This window comes from Gnatocerus cornutus, chromosome 8 (assembly GCF_029298725.1).
Source record: "Gnatocerus cornutus isolate USDA-ARS CGAHR chromosome 8, icGnaCorn1.1, whole genome shotgun sequence".
Classification (NCBI taxonomy): domain Eukaryota; kingdom Metazoa; phylum Arthropoda; class Insecta; order Coleoptera; family Tenebrionidae; genus Gnatocerus; species Gnatocerus cornutus.
Window position 1 is genome coordinate 8,725,133 of NC_142240.1, and position 20,052 is coordinate 8,745,184.

Below are 20,052 nucleotides of genomic sequence, written 5' to 3' on the forward strand. Positions count from 1 at the left end.
TTGCAACAACGTACTGCCCTTTCGTTTAATTGCGTTTTATCACGGAATTGCCACTTTAAAGCTCTTCTTGTCGGAAAGTCAAGTCCGTTGTGTTAATTACCACATCACAGGCAACGTAGCGTTCGAAAAAAAACCGCAAATTTCGGGAAATTCCATCCGGAGCTTTCAAATTTCAGATCTTATTTCCACGCAGACCGTGATAAATTCAGTCGTGAAAAATCCATTAACACAATATTACACGTCCAATAAACTAATAAAATCGAAAAATAATTTAATTATATTTATCATCTTTTATGAGAGACAATAAAAAGCCCAAGCTTATAAAAGTATAGTGATGTCGATGAGGGCAATCTAATAATGCGTTTAATTATAGAAGGCACCAATAAAAAGTTGTGAATCACAGAATCATCAAGTGTAATTGCCGCTCTCTAAATGAGACTCGGCCTCGTAAAAACTCACTAAGAAAGTGTTTATTTTATTTCTGTAATAACACTTGTCTCCTCTCCTGTTTGCCCCTTATAAGACGTGATATACGAAAGTTTTTCCGGAGCGATAACGGAGCTTTCGTACCGGACTATTATCGCTAGCTCCGGGTGCGAGCTTTAATCTCCACAAACGGACTTTTCAAAGCATTGAACTCGTTAAGTGCGTGCCGCGGTCATCCAAGAAATTTTTTATAGAGCTCATGACAGGTGTTGGTCATTATTAAATTTATAATCAAATAAAACTCATGTGAAGATAGGTAACGTATTTACGTGATGATGATTCTACTAATTACCCTTTTAACAATAGAAGTAACGTTATTCGACGACGATGAACTTCATAAATATTTATTTGCAGGCAAGATTTATTTATTGGGAGATTGTTTAAACATGTGGTGGAATTTTTGCTTTGCGGTTTAGGATTCCAGAAGAAAAAATAAACAGAAATAACAATTCCGACCACTTTTTCGATTCTAGTTAAACTTTTAAATTAATTAGAACTGAGCTTTCAAGTTCATTGTTCTTTTAGAAATTGGTGTCTTTCGGGATCACAAAGTAAATTTAAACTATTTTATGACGTTAAAATAAATAAAAATCGATGGTTTAATTTATTTGTAATAAAACAGCTTAATTGCTGAAATTTATATTTGCCTAATAAATATTTTAAGCGCCATAATTAAACGGTTTGATTTATGGAATTTAAACAAATTTAAAAAATAATACTTTTGGTGGTACAATCCGTCACGGGTTAAAATAGAAACGAGGCAAAACTTTGTGACAGAGTAGGGGATTTGGGCGTTAATCCGAGTAATTTCTTCCGAATCACCTAAAGATAAGTCGACATTAGCGATAAATACAAAGGGGCGTTTAATATTATTTACGCTGCGTTTCTTGGAAGTATCTTAGCTTAAGTCGTATTAAGTGACCGACAGACGGACAGACATACGAATAATAAAAAGCTAGCACCGCTTCTCAAACAGTGACAACCCGTAATTAGAGACCTGAGCATTAGGAATATTCCTATTCAATATCTGAAGTAGGCGGATAATAAAATTTACATACGATGTCACGATAATGTAATAATCAAGATGAATCATAAAATATCCATAATAATAATAATCAGGTTTTAACACCGATAAACGGACAACTTTGTTGATTATTAGACTGGCGAGTTAAAAACATTAAAAGATTTTTACAATTCGACTCCAAGGTCTCTAAGTACCTCGTTAATGTGAAGCAGACTTATTTTTCGTAGATTTTTCCGCGGTTCGTGCAAGTCTGGGTAATTAATTAAGTACCGCTCTAGCAGAGTTAGGGCAGGCATTTAGCTACACACGAAACTTGTAGCTGTCAGAGTCCTGGAGATATGTTAAGCCGATTCGGTCGGACTGTTAAAGCCCCGCATCTCTCAGCTTCATTCTCTTTATTTAATTTCGGTCTTTTATTTATGAAGAGTTATAGATTATCCTCCGACGTTTGTTTTAACGATGGCATTTAATTATTATTGGATCTGGGTTTTACAGTTCCGTTTTTACAACCACTATACTATGTCATCATTATACGCTTTATCCCTTTTATTTATTGTGTCATAAACGATTGTAAAATATGAGAAAATATTTGATTGGATGCGTCCACATATGTGTCTTCGTTATTTTCTATTTGCGATGCCTTTTTCATAGCTCCACTTTTATGATTCGGGTCTTCAAAATGCAGCAGGTATTATACCTGCTGTTGAACGAAAAATATGAATAGACCCACCACGTATGTACAAATGCTTGCTGCTGTTGCATCCCCTACAATTGAAATATGATATCGTACTTCGCCTGCATATCACTCTGTTTACTTTTCATATCCGAATGCACAAAGCTTGTAGTCGGACAGACAAATCTTCTTTACGAGCCCCAACTTATATTCCACAATCTCTGACTTTCAAAATATGCAGGCTTAAAACGTCACATCCACTTTCTTTGAAATGCCAAATTTTAAAACAATGGTCCTGAAAATGAAAAGAACAAGAACAAACCCGAAGAAACCACAAATGGCTGAATGAATTTTTAACACCTTTTTGCGCGTTGCTACAGGTCCTTTATTAACATTTTGCATGCGTGCGCTTGTGGGTATGTGAAAATTCAGATCTTCGCCTCTTCAATGTTTGTATACCCGATCACTAATTCATGTAATTTATAATAAGTCGGAATATTGCTCGTGATGTTTTCTCATGACAGGGTTAAACGGCTCTGCGTGCAATTCTAGCGTTAATATTTTTGGAAAACTCATTGCTGAAATGTATAATTTCGCCCTTTCTTCAGATTTAACAAAAATGATTTAATCTCGCAGCTGTTGGTACTTAAATGCCAACAAATTATGATAATTATATTAATTTACATAACGCGGTCGTACACCTCTTTATAAAATTTTTGTTCGGTTCTAGTGTGTCTATTTTGTCCTTGGTAACGTTTTTAGCATTGTTGTGGTAACCGGAGTTAAAGAGTTGGAGAGAACAAATTGGTTTCTTTACTGTTGCCCGAGTTATGTGAGTGAATTGAGCCATGAAGAGCATGGTACTACAGTGTTATTATTTTTTTTATTAATATTTTCCTAACGGATGGGCAAGCAAACCCTATTATGGCTTCGTATTATCCGCATGTTGGAGTGTGGGGTAGATACAGAGTGTCCGAGAGGGATCGGCATTGTATTATTCTCCTGATGATGATTTGACGTGGCGTCATTGTAAGCAGTTGCAGTCGACCAGAGATTGCAACTGCAAGTTATAAAATATAAAATACCACCAACGCCAACGCAAACTAGTTCCAGAAACGACACTTCTGAATGGTATAAATGGTCGCTTCCCATCGGCCCGATTCTAATAATTACAAATCTCGGCGCCCAACCGCAAACCTGCACTTAAAATCGTTCACGACTCACAATAATAGCAATCCAACTAATTCCTAATGAATAGTCGACACAAATCGTCGAAGAATGACATGCACCTTTTCGGAGCAAAGGCCTGAGGCGCTTTTTTCCAGCCTGTATAATTTTATACGATCCCATTTACAATTTGTTTTGCGTTTAAGCGTGGTTATCTCGATGACTTTAAACGTTTGATTATAGCAATTTCAAAATAATTCGAGCTATTATTATTTTGAATGGCCAAATTATTGTTTATAAATTTATCGTTTAACGCCATCGGATTTTTTGTGCGTGTGCATATGCACACCATTCGAATCGGGGAGGTAATTTGTGACTATTATGAGCAGATTTTTCACAAATGTCCTTTGATGGCGTGTCAATTACAGGTAGAATCCGTTACGGACCAGTTTCATTGTGGAAATGCTTCCAGCTATTTATAACCCTTAAAACTATATTCGGCAAACCATAAAGATAAGTGGTCGATTATAAATAAACCACTCTAAAATTGTCTAGAACTTGTCTGGATGCTCCTCCGGTTTAAATCGTTCAAACGAGGGAAATTTCATCTTCCAAATAATGGATTTTTAATCTAACCAAGCTTTTTGACTAAAACTTTACGGCCACATATCATGTTGGTACAAAAATGTTGGTCATGCATGTTGATTTCCATCTGGTACAGGTGATGAATGCCGCCAATTCTGTAACAATTTTTATTGCCGATTAAAACCTGTGACTTACGGAGAAAGTCCGCCTGATTAAGTGATATGACGACTTAAATTCAAAGTATCCTTGCTTGGTAAAACATAATAAATTAAGTTTAATGAGGTGTTACATGTTCTCTTTATGACTCTAATGAAGCGTGTTAGAATGCATTTTTTTATTATTGCAATTACGCAATCCATTTATTAAAATTCTTGGACTTGATCGCAACGAATTCGGCAACCAGTTATACGTGCGCCGCGGTTTAAAATTTCACTCAAGACACGATTGAACTTTAGATTCTGACTACATAATTATAATAATTGGGTGTTACATGCTAATCCAAGTTCGGAAGTTATAAGAAGCTGTTATAAAAGTGGCCATGACCCAATTCTCCTTCACTCGTCTTCATCGAATGGCTACTTATTAATTAATAATTCGCCTATTCACCTTTCTAATACTTTTTGCGTTTGAAATGAAATCGGCGAAACGGTTAAAAGTGCAGGTAATAATATTTATGTGTATCTATGAAAGGCGATTTGGGGCACAGCGGGGCTCTGCGGCCCCCTGGGGTTCGACCCGCGACCTCTCTTTCCCACCACCCTCATTAAGAGAAATAATTACACGAGCTTAATTATCAAGGAATTATTGTTGCCTTTAACTGGTTTATGACGGATCTTCATACGACGTTTCGCAAATACAGTCTTAAGTGGATCAGAAACCCACCAGGGGTCAATTTTATTGGCGATGCAGAGCTATAAAGCACAGGTGCATTGAACTAACTAGTCGCTTAATTAGTCAGTATCCATTTTATTTAAGCTTTGTTGATGGGCCACACAGCTTACACATGAGAAATTAACTCGATGGTACTCATCAATCGTGTCGTGTCGTAGAGATTTCCAAGAGACTCGCGTTCCAACCGCCGAGATATCGCTTTCAGAGCTTTGTTTTAACCAAGGCTAGCGTTTTTCACACAAATAACGGACGTGTTGACAATATAATTATTATAAAAATGATTCTGTTGCAGATATGTCAAGACTTGAAAAATCGCCGTTGTTGGCGAATGGTTACAACCACCCTCCTCATCTCAGTCATATGCAGTTCATGCAGATTCCTCATCCAGCCGCCGCACACTCTGCCCTTCTGTCACCTGCGATGCCACATAATCTCACAAGACACGACGGCTCCGTTATAAAGAACCAAGGCATGCCCACGATGGAGGCGATCGCGAGGTAAGCACACTTTTCTTTAATTTTGTCTTTATGCTCGTTATTGCCCATAAAATCGATGCTGACAAGAATATTCGCGCGCTGGCATTCGCACTTCTCCGAGGCAAAAACTCCTCGTTATGGTAATCCTGTACACCACCATTTACATTTTAATGCAAAAATCACCACAAACATAAAAAATCACGCAAAGCGAACATTATTCTGTCATATTATATAGCCATAATAAAATCGTAAATTAATTATAGCTGAACTATTTTATGTGTTGAGTTTCACAGTTAACGATTTTTATGTGACCTGTAATGAGGAAATGGCAATCGTCTTATCCGTTTTTTTCTATGACAAGGTACCAACATGAGAACTGTTATTATATACAGATTAAAACTCGAGCTCTGACCACCAAAGTTTTTTGTTTGATCTTCTGTGAAATTTGGAGATATAAATCTCGGATTCTCTTCATGGCAGTTTTTGTCGTTAACTCATCACAGACGTTTAATAAGATAATCGATCATGTTGTGTTTTCAACTAGGTGTTGAAGGCGTGTTTTTGAAATTTTCTAAAACCGTTTGATGCGCTTACTGTACTCGTCATAAAATGAGATTTTATCCTTTATATAATTCTTTTATGATTTAAAACAAAACATAAATTACTAAAGTAATAAACTAACATGATGTACACACTAATAAAAACTAATTAACAACATAGTAATTGCAATTAACTGCATTTAAAACTGGAAGTCAGATACAAAGTTATTTAACATAAAAAAGTGCTTAGGTGAAACAGAGAATAACACGATTTTCCGGGCAGAATTTGCGCATTTTCTTGTAACTGATGATATGTTGTGTTATTTATGAGTAAAGTTCATCAGATTAGTTGTCTTCCTTGTTCCTGGGTACGCATTTTTTTATAAATCCATCCAAGTGAGCAGTTATTCAATTTCATATAAACAAAGAGCGTTTAATCATTTTTACGAAGGAATTCAGTAATTGGCTCGGTAATTTCCCGTAAAGGCCCAAAAACGCGTTATCTAGTCGTGCAAAATTTGTGTGAGACAAGCTTAATCTCCTGAAACGCCAAGTTATGGCTGCGATAAAGTATAAGTCCAGTAAAGTGAATGATGCATGACGCGTTTTCGGACTTAATCCTGTAACCCTTTCGTGTCTTAACTCGGCAAGTCGAGGATTTAAGTTCAAAGATCGCGCCTGAAATCTTAGCGCTCAACTTGAAAGTAGTTGAGTTTATGCAATATTTAATACAACAAACAACAGGATTACACAAGCCTAACAAAATTTCCCAAGTCAAATTAGTTTCCTGAGGTTGTTGATTCGAATCGTAGAAAAAGTGTGCGATTTAAGAGAGCACGCTGTAGCCTAATTTTGGTTCTGGTTTTAATGGGAGGTTATTAGTGGGGCCCAACGCTATTAATCAATACAATCAGCGCCGAGGTAATGGAAATGGGATAAAGCGCCCAATAGACTGGTAAATTAATATTTGTATTCAATTTATTTGTATGTCGAACATTGAGACAAATGCGAGGTGAATAAGCTAGACAGTCTACCTGGAGAATTAATCACGGCGCTTCTTCATGACGTGTACACGCATCCAGCGGCCCGGATTTGCATTTTAATTACAGGCGAGCGTTGAAATGATAATGATGACTTGAACAACCGTGTAAACAAGACGAGTGCAGTCTCTTTACGGCCGAACGAGATTAAGACACGAACGACTCATATTGTTCCATTTTTTAACGAATTTAACAAAATTTTTTTCATTCCAGGTCAGGAATATGGGAGAATTGCAGGGCCGCGTACGAAGACATCGTCAAACACTTAGAAAGGTAGGTGAATTCCCTCCAAATTACTGCGTCTAAGTTTTAAAATATGTGATTAATTACTAATAAATTCTTAGAAGAGAAATTTTATTACACCAACGGAAATAAACAAAAATAATTGGACGCGATGATATATTAATAAACAACGACATGCAAGAATTTAACAATTATAGCAATCATCTGCTTAGCCGAACCGGTTTGTTGGTTAAACTTTATCGTGTAATAGAAGAGCTATTTATGAAATATTATCGACACGTTGCGTAATTTTATTTCCGGCTTTGTAAAATCGGAAGCCCCCAAATCTTCTGACACTAACAGAAAGGGCCACACAAACATAATTGGACGCATGACTAATTGACGTTTAATTATATTAATTATTTTTACAGTTGTAGGTATATTTATGAGGAGGCGTAGCTCTTCTAATTAAGTCTTGAAGAATGTAACGAACCTAACACGTTTTTAATTTATGTTGCCGCAATCATAATTATAAATATTATTGACACACGCATGCATTGTTATAATTTGAACAGAATAAATTTCCGGTCGTGATATCATAATCAGTTCGACCAAAAATTGGCACAAAGCTCGCGATATTTGTCAAACGTCAAACGATTAACTGAGCTTTCGGAGCTTGCAGATCCGAGCTTAGCGACGAAGCTTCCAATGATTTGTGAGAGTTGGAATCGTTGTGCTGCCACTAGTGACATCCTGAATAATCGCGTGTCGGTGCAAATGCCACTTCACGGATCGTGCACTTGCATTTTTGCCCGAGCCGAAATCCCCAGTAAAATCGGAGTTTTTGTCATCTTTGAAAATATTTTGTTTGGTGAAGGAACCTCGTCTTTGGAAATTAACTGTGAAAACATTTATAAATGGCTAAATGCAAATCCCGGCTACTCATTTCACACCGAATATATCCGCCTAGCATTACACAAAGCTGTCCACACAATTAACAGAGCGGAATTAACAAAACACTGGCCGATTTAAATTTGAATTAAGGCTCCAAAATTAATTAATCCTCGTCACAACACGGACTGCGGCAATTAGTCCGACACAGCGAAGCCAGAACTTCTTCCAACCGGCATCTGCAACACTGTTTATGAATATTAATAATGCCTTATAAAATATCACTGATAACTCTGTGATATTAACAAACTGACAGTTTATTAAAGCCCAGATGGATGCTTATAGAGGGTCCTTCCAAATATCAGGATTTCCGAAAGGGTTAAACCCCCGAAGAATTTATACCTGAACTCTGAGATGATATCTCGAACGAGCTATTGATTACAACACGGCAAAGTCAATAAATCAACCCGTGAATAAATTGGGTCCATTGTAGATTTGTAATTTAATATTGACACACCACAGCTCGTCCAGGTTTTTTTTCTTTGGCTTAATTAAGAGATGAATGGGTGGAGATAAAACGGCGCTAGGTCGTGTCATACATGGACTTGAAGAGACGAAATGAAGACGATTCGATACCAGTCGAAGAATGTAATATTAAGATTAATTATTCGCAGTCTTATCAGCTGCGAATACGGTCCGTCCTATTCAAACAAACACGAGTCATCGCTGCAGCTCCCTGCGTGTTTGCTTTCCCTTCCTCGCCCTTAAAAGGGAGCGAATACGGCCCAACACGAATCTTATGTGTTATCATTAATTATAATACAGATCTGCAGACGTCATGCGAAATTAAGGATTTTTCGAGGCGATACCGGAAGCTAGTTTTGAATGTTGATATACAATTCATTAAGTCAAAACTTCATAAATCATTTACATTTCGAAGCACCGATTTTTGTTTCTTCCCGGACTGCGTGACGGAAGTCTATAAAATTGGTATACGTGTCGTTATTACTACCACCGTCGGTTTCGCTAATAGAAAAGCTCGCTATATAAATCTGTCGCAAACTTCTGATTCTCCATTGTCTCCATTGTGGCAACGTGATTGGATTATATATTTTACACCTGTCTTGACAGTTCAAAGAGTCGTTTCTTCGCCGAACAAGACCACCCTCTAACTTATTAAATTCTTATTATTTATTGCGTTATTTGTCAGTGCGGACCGAACGTGTATGAATATTTTGACGCGGAAGGAAGTGGTTATAATTGGACCAGAAGGGTAGAAAAACCTTCTCATTTGTTACTGTCATTCTGTGATAACTAGCATTTTTTATTCAAAGTGACGGATTTTTATTGCTAAATGGAAAATAAGTATTAAAAATATAGGAGGTATTAAACAGTCAGTGGTCGGTTATCTAGTATCTTTAATTTCCGTTTTTACCATATTATTATGACTTTTAGGTCGCAAAGGTTTTAGATCGATACGTGGAATAAAAGATTTGGCAACAGGACTCATTTTTAAGTTAGGGATGGGTTTTGAAAAACCAAACTGCCAAGTTTAGAGGATTTTAGTAAGTTAGTTTTCTGTTGCAAACATGAAAATTTAGTTGTGGAATTTGACAATTTTTTCCAAAAAATTTTTACGTCTAAGAATTTTTAAGTTTCTTTAAGGATTCTGATCGAAAAATAGCCCTCTTACATATTTGGAAGAATTGTTGATAAGATTCGCAAATAACCAAGATATGGATCGAAATAGATTTACACACACAGGGTGTTTTTGAAATACACTACCAAAAATTATACACGGTGTTTGGCTGTCTTAAGAAATCGAATTTACTGGTTTTATATTTTTTTAACGATAGAAAAAAACACCTTTTACCACTTATTTATAACACCACTGATAAAAATATCCACCTAAAACAACAAACTTTGGATTGTTGTTAAGCAATATACTGTATTATACATATACTAGATATATTTACTATATAAAAACTATATAGGTACTTTAATCCAGTGACGAACTGGAAATTTTGACCAAATATTCAATTAATTTTATCTCGAAAACAAAAAAAACTTCTACTTACAACAATTACCAAGTACCGTGTTTGGTTGATAGTGTATTTCGAAAACACCCTGTATAATTTTTCAAAAAAAAAATTATTGAATCCGGGATATTTTACCGTTCAATGTACAATGGCACATCTTTTTATATGGTGACAACTCAAAACTTCAGTAGGTTCAAATTCGGTTATTTGTCAGACGTCCATTAAAAAATTGTACTTTTTTAGATTTTGCATAAAATTTTGGATTAGGTATGTGGACGACATTTTTGTCATTTTTGATACAAACAAGTCAAATATTGATGACTTTTTAATAAAAATAAATAACCTTTATCCAACGATTAAATTACTTGCGAAATAGAGAAAGACGGAAAGCTTCCATTTTTAGGCACAATTGTAATTAAAAATAAGAACAGATTAGAGTTTGATGTTTATAGGAAAGAAACCAGAACTCTTCGCTACAACATAAGATGGCAAGTCTGAATTTTCTTGTTTCAGGCTTTTGAATTTTCCATTAAACAAGTTTAGATTCACAAAGGAATTAAAATTAATTAAACATTGTTGATAAAATAGTTAAAAAATTTAGATTTTAAAAATTGGTCAATGAATGTTCTACTTTTCTTACTCACCTTCAGTGACAAAAGAACTGGAAAGAATTTTCCAGGGTTTAGATCTCAAAGTAGTTTTTACTTCGGGTCCAAGCCTCCAAAGTCTTCAAGGTAATCATAAAGACCAAGTAGGAACAACAGAAAAGTCGGGGATTTATGAAAATAAATGTAAAAATTGTGATTAGAAATATATTGGGCAAACAGAACGAATTATTTGTTAGTTTTTAGTTTAATCATCGCTCTGATAATAGTAGCATTGCCATCGATACGCGCGTCAGCATTTTTTGACGAAATTTGGTGTTTGGGAATAAATTGTATTTTTAATAATTTTTGTCAACACCAAGAACTGTTCCAATAAATTTCTTTGTCATAAAATTCTGCTTTAAATGAGTTCCAACGACGATAAACGCGGAATTGACCGAAATTGGTTTCAGAAGAAAGGCCTTTTAAGGACAATTTTCAAAAAAAAAAATAGGGCAGAAACGACGCTTAATAACTTTGAATTATTCATTAGTCGAAAGAGCAGCTTGAAATTATACAACCGCCCAAACCTCAGACTGATAAAGACAAGTAGTTTATGAGAGACGATCTTCAATCGAAAAATTTAATTTCTATCATTGTTTGCATTGGAATTTTTTTTCTCGAAAAAAAAAATCGAATTTTAGATATCTGAGAACAGATTCTAAGAAAATCGATGGCGAAGTCCGCATCTTTCTTTCTGTGTTTGTGTTAGATATGAAGCTTTATACATTTTGGCAGTCAAAATTTACTATCCGAAACTTTATTTATTTGTAATTTAGTTATTTATGAACGCATGTTTAAAATTCGTACAGTTTTGAATTCTGTGTAATCATCTGCGTAAAATGAGCATCAATAATTCAAGTTTGCCCAGCAAATAAGCCAGAAATCGACCAAATTAGATTTAAATTATTAGTTAGAACTTTTTTTTGGAAAAAATTTGAATTTTTGGATTTTGGATAAGTTTAGACCGGATCCTAATCTACAAATGCGAAAGATGCCGCAAACCGTTTTTTCTGTTTGTCGTAGTTTCGGAACTTCGAAAATTTCGGAAAAAATGATCACCACCAAAGATCTACATTGTAAATTGAAAAAAAAAAATTTTTGAATTTGGGATAGTATTTAAGAACCTGATTCTTAGCAACACAACTTCTTAGAGAAATTTCGGGAAAATTCTTCAGGAGACTTGGGAGATTTCGATAATTCCGGGGACGAGAAACTCTAGGAATTAGACTAAGAAAATTTGAAACAAAAAAAATTTTTTAGATGTCTAGGAAAAAATCTTAAATGAAAGTTTTGAGAACGTGTTGGCACTCCTATTTGAGAAATGTTTTAATATTTTTGAAAAACATTGTATGACGTGTTGTACGTTCGCAAACAGGTCACACATATTATTAAGGGCGGTATGGCGATTTTCTCACGTAGTGTCCACTAATTACATACGTAATGTCGTGTAGGTTGTTACTTTTGACATCGTCAAACAGGGATAGGTGAATAAACAAACACAAGCAAGGGGTGTGCGAGCGGACAAACAGCATTAAATCGTCATAACCTCGCCTGAAACAACACGCTGTTATTACGAGCAACAGCCGCTGGTTCTAAAATTATTTAATCGTCGTAAATATTCACCGCTGGCATAAAATTAATTTACCGTGTTTCGATTTAATTAAATGCAAATATTAATGCCCGTATTTGATCGGGCCGAGGTATGTTAGGGGGTGGTTCTTGCGGTCGCCTCGAAGATAACTAGATATTGAAAATTTTTATCCTGGGGGTTTATTTATGTTACAAATGAGGAGGAGGTGATGACACCGGCTTGGCGACATCAGGCCAGCCGGCTCGATGGGGGACTGTCAGAGATGTCACCACCATGATTAATCACCTCATTTTAATAATAACTTGACTGTAATGCAGTAGCTACAATATCACCTTTATTACGAAAGATACCGCCTGATGTTTGCTGAAAGACACGTGGATTAGGGCACAGTCTGTCTTATAATTAACTACCATTTCCATCCATTTTTCAGAGAAAAATAAAAACATCTCTCGCCGCTCTCTTCACCATAATTAATTGAGAGTTATTGTGACCGCAATATTTACAGCACTATGCAAATCCGCCAATTAGTTAATTATTGTTATTGTCAATTCGCGTGCGCCACTTAACGCACCGCCTGTAATAAATATGTGGTCAAGACAACGGTGGCAAACCGCGGGTGTCTGTCTGGCTGTTCCAGTTTCTTCTCATGCAAACCACGTCTGGAAAAACTTCCATCATTCGACATCCTAATTGTCCCCAAAAAGTCATAAGCGCCGATGACAAATGATCCTTTCGAAAGTGGCAAAGTCTTTCTGGGGGAAGCTTGATTTGAATAAAAAATAACATTCGCGAAAGTTAATAATGGAAACGTGAACGGAAATCTGATTTCACGCCCGAGCTTTTATTTTAAAGGTGTGTGATTAGTTTTTGACAACGAAGATTTTAAATTGGGTTTTAGTACTTTGGAATACATTTTCAGAAATGTAATTTGTCGACGCGCGGGGATTTACATTCCTTTTTATTTTCCGTGTCATTTTGTCGAATTTTAATGCTTGAACTTTGAGAAATTTATTCATTGAAAATCAACGTCAAAACACATTTTAGAGTTTGTTTTTGGTACCTGCGTGGGACCAAGTCAGACGGACGAGATAAATTAATTAGGGAACAAATGAGACGAAAACACACCGACTAGGCCATGAAATGAACGTCTTTCATCATCGTCTTTTGACAGACTACATACGAGCCAATATGTCACTACTCGTTATCTTGAGCGCGTCCAATTTTCATCTACAAATTAAAATCAACATGAGAACGTTTTGCCGTTGACGCCTTCGAGGTAATTAACACCAAAATAATTTGTATTGTTTTACTTATTTTTGGAATTTCGTCCTGACCGCTGCGAAAAATCAATAGCAACATTAACGTGGAGGTGCGGTCCTCGGTGGTAATTATTCCTATCTGACATTTCCATCAAACATGGAGTTCATCAGAATCAAATCTATACCCGGCTTCACCCTCATTTCCTAAAAAGGTGAAATTTCCTCCTAAAAAAGTCAAAGTTTCTTCTTTTATATGAATTCTAAACGACGCAACAACAGTTGATCTACTACTACAGCCTTCGCTTCTTAGGTACGAGCCTGGCAATTTATTTTTGTAGTTCAGATCGTTTTATTAGGGAGGGTGAAAACGCAGACTGGCTGATGATTTTTAAAATGTCTTTCTGCAGCCAAAAAATATGTTCAATAAGTGAATTAAAATGCCGCTTCTTGTAGCTCACAGCTGGGTCCCAGCCTCTGACAAATGACTAAGTTAGTTTCGTTTTCGCGACGTTGAGAGGATCTGTCAAAGCTTAGGGGGAGCTTTTTTATAAGGTTGCCAACACCCGCGCTAAAATATTTCTAAATACGGCGCGCGTTTTCCAACGAACGCATCTTAATCAATCATCTTTTAGACTGTATTTTCGGTAATTAGCGCGTCTTCTCGTTAGGGCGTTATCCAACATGTAAACTGAGACATTATCAAAGTCCAGATCATAATGTACGTATTGCCATCACCGCCGTTGCATTAAACAATATTAAGATATCTTGATCAAGTTTAGAGTGGAGAATTCACTTAGCAGCTTCATACACGAACTAAGAGCAGTCGAGATCTTATCTTTCCTCGCTAATCTAATATTATAATTGTATTCTACGAAATGCTACATTCAGTTAACAGATTCCATGTTAACTGTTGCCGGGATCGCTCGCAAATTTCGCTCTTATACCCTCCCGATACAAAAGCTGAAACGAGACAGACCGACTTTCTGAAAGCTCCTCCGGGATACATCGAAATCTCATTTCCGGATGTACCTACACTCGGAGTTACTGAGGTAATTAGCAAAAGAAGCTCCCCGAGTATTGTTCTTAGGACTTTAAAAGTTATGTTCGAGGCGGATGTAATTAAAACATAATATCCAGATCGACCGGCAGAAAATCAAGTTGGAGGAATATTTTTTGTGTGCTTTTCGTACGTGAGATAAGACCTCTACTGCGAGCTTTTTAGGGTTGAACGGTATACATCATCCCTGAAAAAGAGAGGCATAGTTTCAAATTTCATTTAAGATTTAATTTGCGTGGAGATATGTGAATCCCTCTGTAAGATTACGTCGAGCGATACGTCGCCTCTTTATAGGGGTGGTTTTTGCGTAACTAGTCCGCAATTAAAGCTCTGCTTTTGTTAAGCTCGCCTGCAAACAATGCGTGTTTCAGATAGGCCTTCTGTGATCCTTCTAGAATGGACAGTGGGGTGGTACATTTGATTTATAAGTACCTGGATCTTTCATTAATTAAAATTTGAGTTTGTTTTTGCGCTTTGCAAGTGTGTCCCTCAAGAAAGATTACCACGATAAAAATAGAGAGTCATTTCGTTTTCAGCCGCGTTGAAATATTGACTTTTGTTGGCAAATGTGGAGCACCTCGAGAATGTGTTTGTTAACCGAAATTATTATTTACATAGACGAGCTTGTTATATGTCAGTTATTTGCAGTGCTGACCCACGTTTCTCTTCATACATTTGTAATGTTAAGTAAACATTGACTTCCAGTGGCTGAGGCGCTGCCTTTCCTCCACCCTTTTCAGGCGGGATATTTACACGTCCGTGTGCACTTGTAATTGTTTATAAACAGCCTAACAGCTCGAACTTATTTCACAAAACAAACCCTTCCAAGATTGGCTTTCCTCCAGACAAATCGAACGCAAAATCCATCGACCTCAAGAGATACGGCCCTAATTCAATTCAATCACTCGATTGGTAACTGGAGAATAGCAAATTGGCTCGACTGGGAATTGAAAAAAGTCGAGCTTCTCTCACTTGAAAATTTCGAATGCAATTTTCTCGTTTTTCACGTCTTTATTAAATGAACTACGGCTACCTGTAAATTATCAATCTCAGTCTCCCTCCTAACATGTCTAAAGCAGAAATGAAAATAATTAAATAATAATGAAACAAGTATAAGAGAGGGGTAATGATTATATCAAAGAAGGGTTAAACTACTGCAAAGAACAATTAGACGCGAATACAATCGTGCCGTTTCTAACCGCGACGACATTCGAACAAAGCGAGAGCTTTTCTGGCCGACTCTTGAGGCTTTCATCGGATTTTGATTAGTCATAGACACAATTTAAAGCGAGTAATAGAGATACGAATCTAAATGTAAAACGGTAGCGGCTGGCCATAGTTGTTCCGATTGAAATTTGATTGTAATAAATTGATACAACTCTGACTGGACGTTGAAGAAAGAATTTCAATGATGTTTATTTGAAAATTTAGTGGTGACGGGTTAAAAAGGTGATCGGTGCAAACAAGTGTGTTTCGTCACGTATAAAATTTTCAATTTCATACGAAATGTGATTGATTGAGTGTATAGAACATCAGTCGGTGAGGGAACCCCTGTTTTCGGTAGATACACGTACACAAAGTTCCTTATAATATGTGATGACGTCTCCCTCTTTTGATAAATGTTCTTGTAGTTTGTAATCGACTTTGATTCGATTCGCAGGCAACACTTCCAGGAAGATACAACGATTGATGTTTGATCCATTAGTGTGCCCAATTTTGTTATTTTTCAAGGATCGCTGATAAAAAATCGATGGTGCAACAAAATAAGCGCAAACACAGTCGTACCGCGCTGATTAAATTTTAATTACGTCTTGAGGCAATTAGTAGTCAATCAGCGAAGTAGTCGCAGATCGGAGCCGTTATTAAATAATAATTAGTTCTACCTACTGTAGTTATATTATCCTGAAGGGTTCAGATTTAATATTAATATTCGAGTTAGGCATGCCATCTTCTACAATTAAGCGGTTTGGTCTTTAATTGCGAATTTTCGAAGGAAAAATGGACGCATTACATCTTTGCGATTTCCCTCCCATTTGGTGCGCAGTAAAGTATGCATAAAATAATAATATAATAGGAAGCCGCCGCTTAATTTTTTAATGGCCAAATGCTTTTAGAGACGTCCTAACGTAGCTTGAATATTTAAAAGTAATGCGAAGACTAAGCAGCGTTGAGAGCATTGAGAACATTAACGAGAACAATCCTGCGGGATATAAAGACGAAATATCGTTGTAATTCGGCCGACCCTCTGGCACAGGTGCAAAGAAGCTGAAATTTGATTTCGTGAAACACACACACCAGACAATTTAACTAAACAAGAAAAAATTTAAGATGAGCTACAGAGGGATACTTTATTACATATTTAGACAAGCTGCAGCTGCGAACTTGCTTCAAATTGAAAAACATTGCGTGAGCATAACGAAGAATATATGAAAAGTCATAAACACGACTCGTTTTGCTGTCAGTGGGCGAAACCCGAGAAGACTGGGGGGTTGAACTTGCTTATTATTGGGCCGCTTATGCATTGTTTTATTTGACGAGGCAATAATGTAAAGGTTCGCTTTATTGCTTGATAATTTATTACGGCCGTTTAGATCGTGGCTTGGATTCGAAAAGAATCGCTAATTGTTCACATTTCGTCTTCGAACCTGATTGTCTTATTCGCAAGTATCGAATGATGGACTTGAATTACATTCAATACGTAATCCCAAAGGGACAGGACGAATTTGTTACTGTCGAACTGTAATTATAAGTAATTAGAGGAATCATATTTTAGAAACAAAAGGCGCAGGGTCGTTAGTGTCAGACAATTCCCGCTGCTCAAAACATGATACTTAATGTATTCATCTTGCTGAGACCTTTTTTCATTCATCAAGAAAAACGAGACATCTGAACGAACAACACAAATTAGCAACCGAATCTTTACAAGAGATAATTATTTTATGCAGTTTTTCTTTGATCTTGGTTTGCACCTTTGTACAACGAGGAGTAGAGTTTCAATTACTAGAACCGGAAGTTTCAAATAGGTCCACAGAGAAAAATTTATATGGATTTTGTCTACAAATGTTCACGAAACTGTTACAATTTGTGCTTGATCCGGTGACAAGACCAATTTGTGCAGTTTATCTGCATCTGTTTGTTTAAAGTGAATTGTTATATTACTTTGTACAATATATCTTTAACTTATCCACAATATTGTTCAAACATTTGTCAATTTTTTATCAAATAATTTTGCACAAAACTGTGTGACTTGCAATGCACAATATTGTGTGAATATTAATTCCAGAATATCAGGTGAATTTTAATTGCACAAAATTGTGCTAATTTTTAACGGACACTATAAGAATATTTTACGCAAAATTGTTCGACACATTTTTAAATATTGTGTATAAAAATTGCCCAACCTTACACTTTAAAAACGCTCAAAGAAAGGTTATGTCAAAAAAAAAGTGCATATATAATATTCAAACATTTTTATTATTTATTTACTTCTATAATACAAATACATATAAATGGCAATTTCTTAGTGAGACAAAATATTTATTATTTAGGGTTGTAACAAAGCACGAAAAAAAACCAATGTAAATCTGCAACTTTAAAAAATTCCTTTTCCTCACTTTCTACATCAACTTCAAAAGCATAAAATGTCGTGAAAACCCAATAGTTTTTATTATTTTACAGTAAAAACAGAAGTTTTGATCATTTTACAATGATTTTCTCAATGAGGCCGAAAACAGGAAAACAATCAGTCCAGTTTTCCGTTACATCAGTTTGGTTTTCATTTTGATGTAGAAAATGGGTTTTTAAATGTTTCCGAAATGAATTGAATTTATTGTAAATTCTCCAACATCTTTTGACATTACAAGGCAAATTATCATTGTCTTGCAAAAAATGATGGTTTCTTAAATGTTTTAGGTAATTATTAACATCACATTTAAATGCATAATCACATTTAAAACAACACAACATCTCAATATTATAAACAAGTATTAATGATTATAAATGAATAATAAAAATATAAAAATTAAAATAAAAGCATGCATAATAATGATTTAAATAAGAAACTGATTATAAACTACACATAACATAAAAAAAACAAATGTCAAAAAACAATAAAGCTGGTATATACTTAATTTAGATTTGTCAAAAATTATAAAAAGTACAAAATGTAGCTTGATCCTCAAACTGACGCAATTGATAGATAATTAGTGTAGACAATAAGCAATTAATAGACAAAAAATAACCTTGTTGGCTGATTCCAGTTAAAGATATTATTTTTGTTTCCAAAATTTCTTTCAATTTTTTACAATCATTGTCAAAAAAGTTTGAACACTTTTGTGGATTGTTAAATTAGGCAATCAAGTTGAAAAAAAGTAGGCAGCGGTTTAACATCAATTAACGCAATTGTAAGAAAAATTGTGACAATTTGCAATCACACAACGTTGGGCAACAGATTTCTAGAGCTTTTTCTCTGTGTCCTTTTTTCCCCTGAAATGTAAATTTATAGTACCCATTGTCGTCCGTCTGTTGGTGATGGACGATCGTTTTATCAAATTTACATATTTCAACAAAAATCGTCCACTTCAGTGTAAACGGAAGATCAAGTCAGCACCTTTTCGAGTGGATGTCGTTTACTTTTAGGTCGCGGATGATTCAGTGGAGGACTTTGAGCCACATGAGCTGTGTAATAGAGTCAGTGTATCAGAAGCGGTGCTTGATATATGACTTGAATCACACGCAATTATTCTCGAATTTACATGAATCTGTTCGCATACATAATAGATGTAACCGGGGTGGAAAAATGTATAAAATATGTCCGAGTTTTCAGGGGAGCGGCAAGAGGTTTTGCGATAGTTTCACACCTCTCATGTGCGAGCGTATTGTTACATAATTAAGTCGGGTCAAATGAATCTTGGGAGATAAGAATCTATTTAAGCGTCCTAACGCCGTACGAAATCCAATTATCTTGTGCAACTCGCCACTGTTCTTGTGAATTAGGTCCCATTTCTAAGCTAATTCGAGCGACTGGGAATTAAACTGTCCCTTTAGCATATCTTCGCTAAATCCGAGTGTCCACATTTTCCGTTCAGTTTATTCCAGCAGAAGCGAATCAATACAGGAGCAAACTAGTTCATTTCCTATTCATATTTGTGGTGAGGCGATATGCAAAGTGCTCTTCTAACATATCGCCTCTAGCAAGCTGGCCGAAGTCATCGCAAAGCTCGATGATCCAAGCACTTATGCCGATATCGGCTCACCTCGGATGTGCAGCTTTGTCCGATTTTTTCCACGAAGGGTCTTCCAGTTATCAAATTTCGCATTCAGACGTATGCCGAGATGTTTTAATGAAGGCAACGGCGCAGGGACCCCTGCAGCGATTGCCATTAACGTGGGGACCGTAAAGCCCTGAATCCGCGACTTATTGCCAATGTTCTAATTAAAACAGATGTATTTTTCTAATTGCAACT

At 36.0% G+C, this 20,052-nt stretch overlaps 1 protein-coding gene across 2 annotated transcripts in view; it reads left to right on the forward strand.

Annotated features, from left to right (window-relative positions):
- Positions 1-20,052, forward strand: part of dac (dachshund family transcription factor) — a 122,312-nt gene that overhangs the window by 40,327 nt on the left and 61,933 nt on the right. For both annotated transcript variants that reach the window (XM_088044112.1, XM_088044111.1), the window contains exons 3-4: positions 5,119-5,323; positions 7,095-7,154. In XM_088044112.1, coding sequence (XP_087900238.1) covers positions 5,119-5,323; positions 7,095-7,154 — 265 coding nt within the window. The remainder of the gene's footprint in view (positions 1-5,118; positions 5,324-7,094; positions 7,155-20,052) is intronic.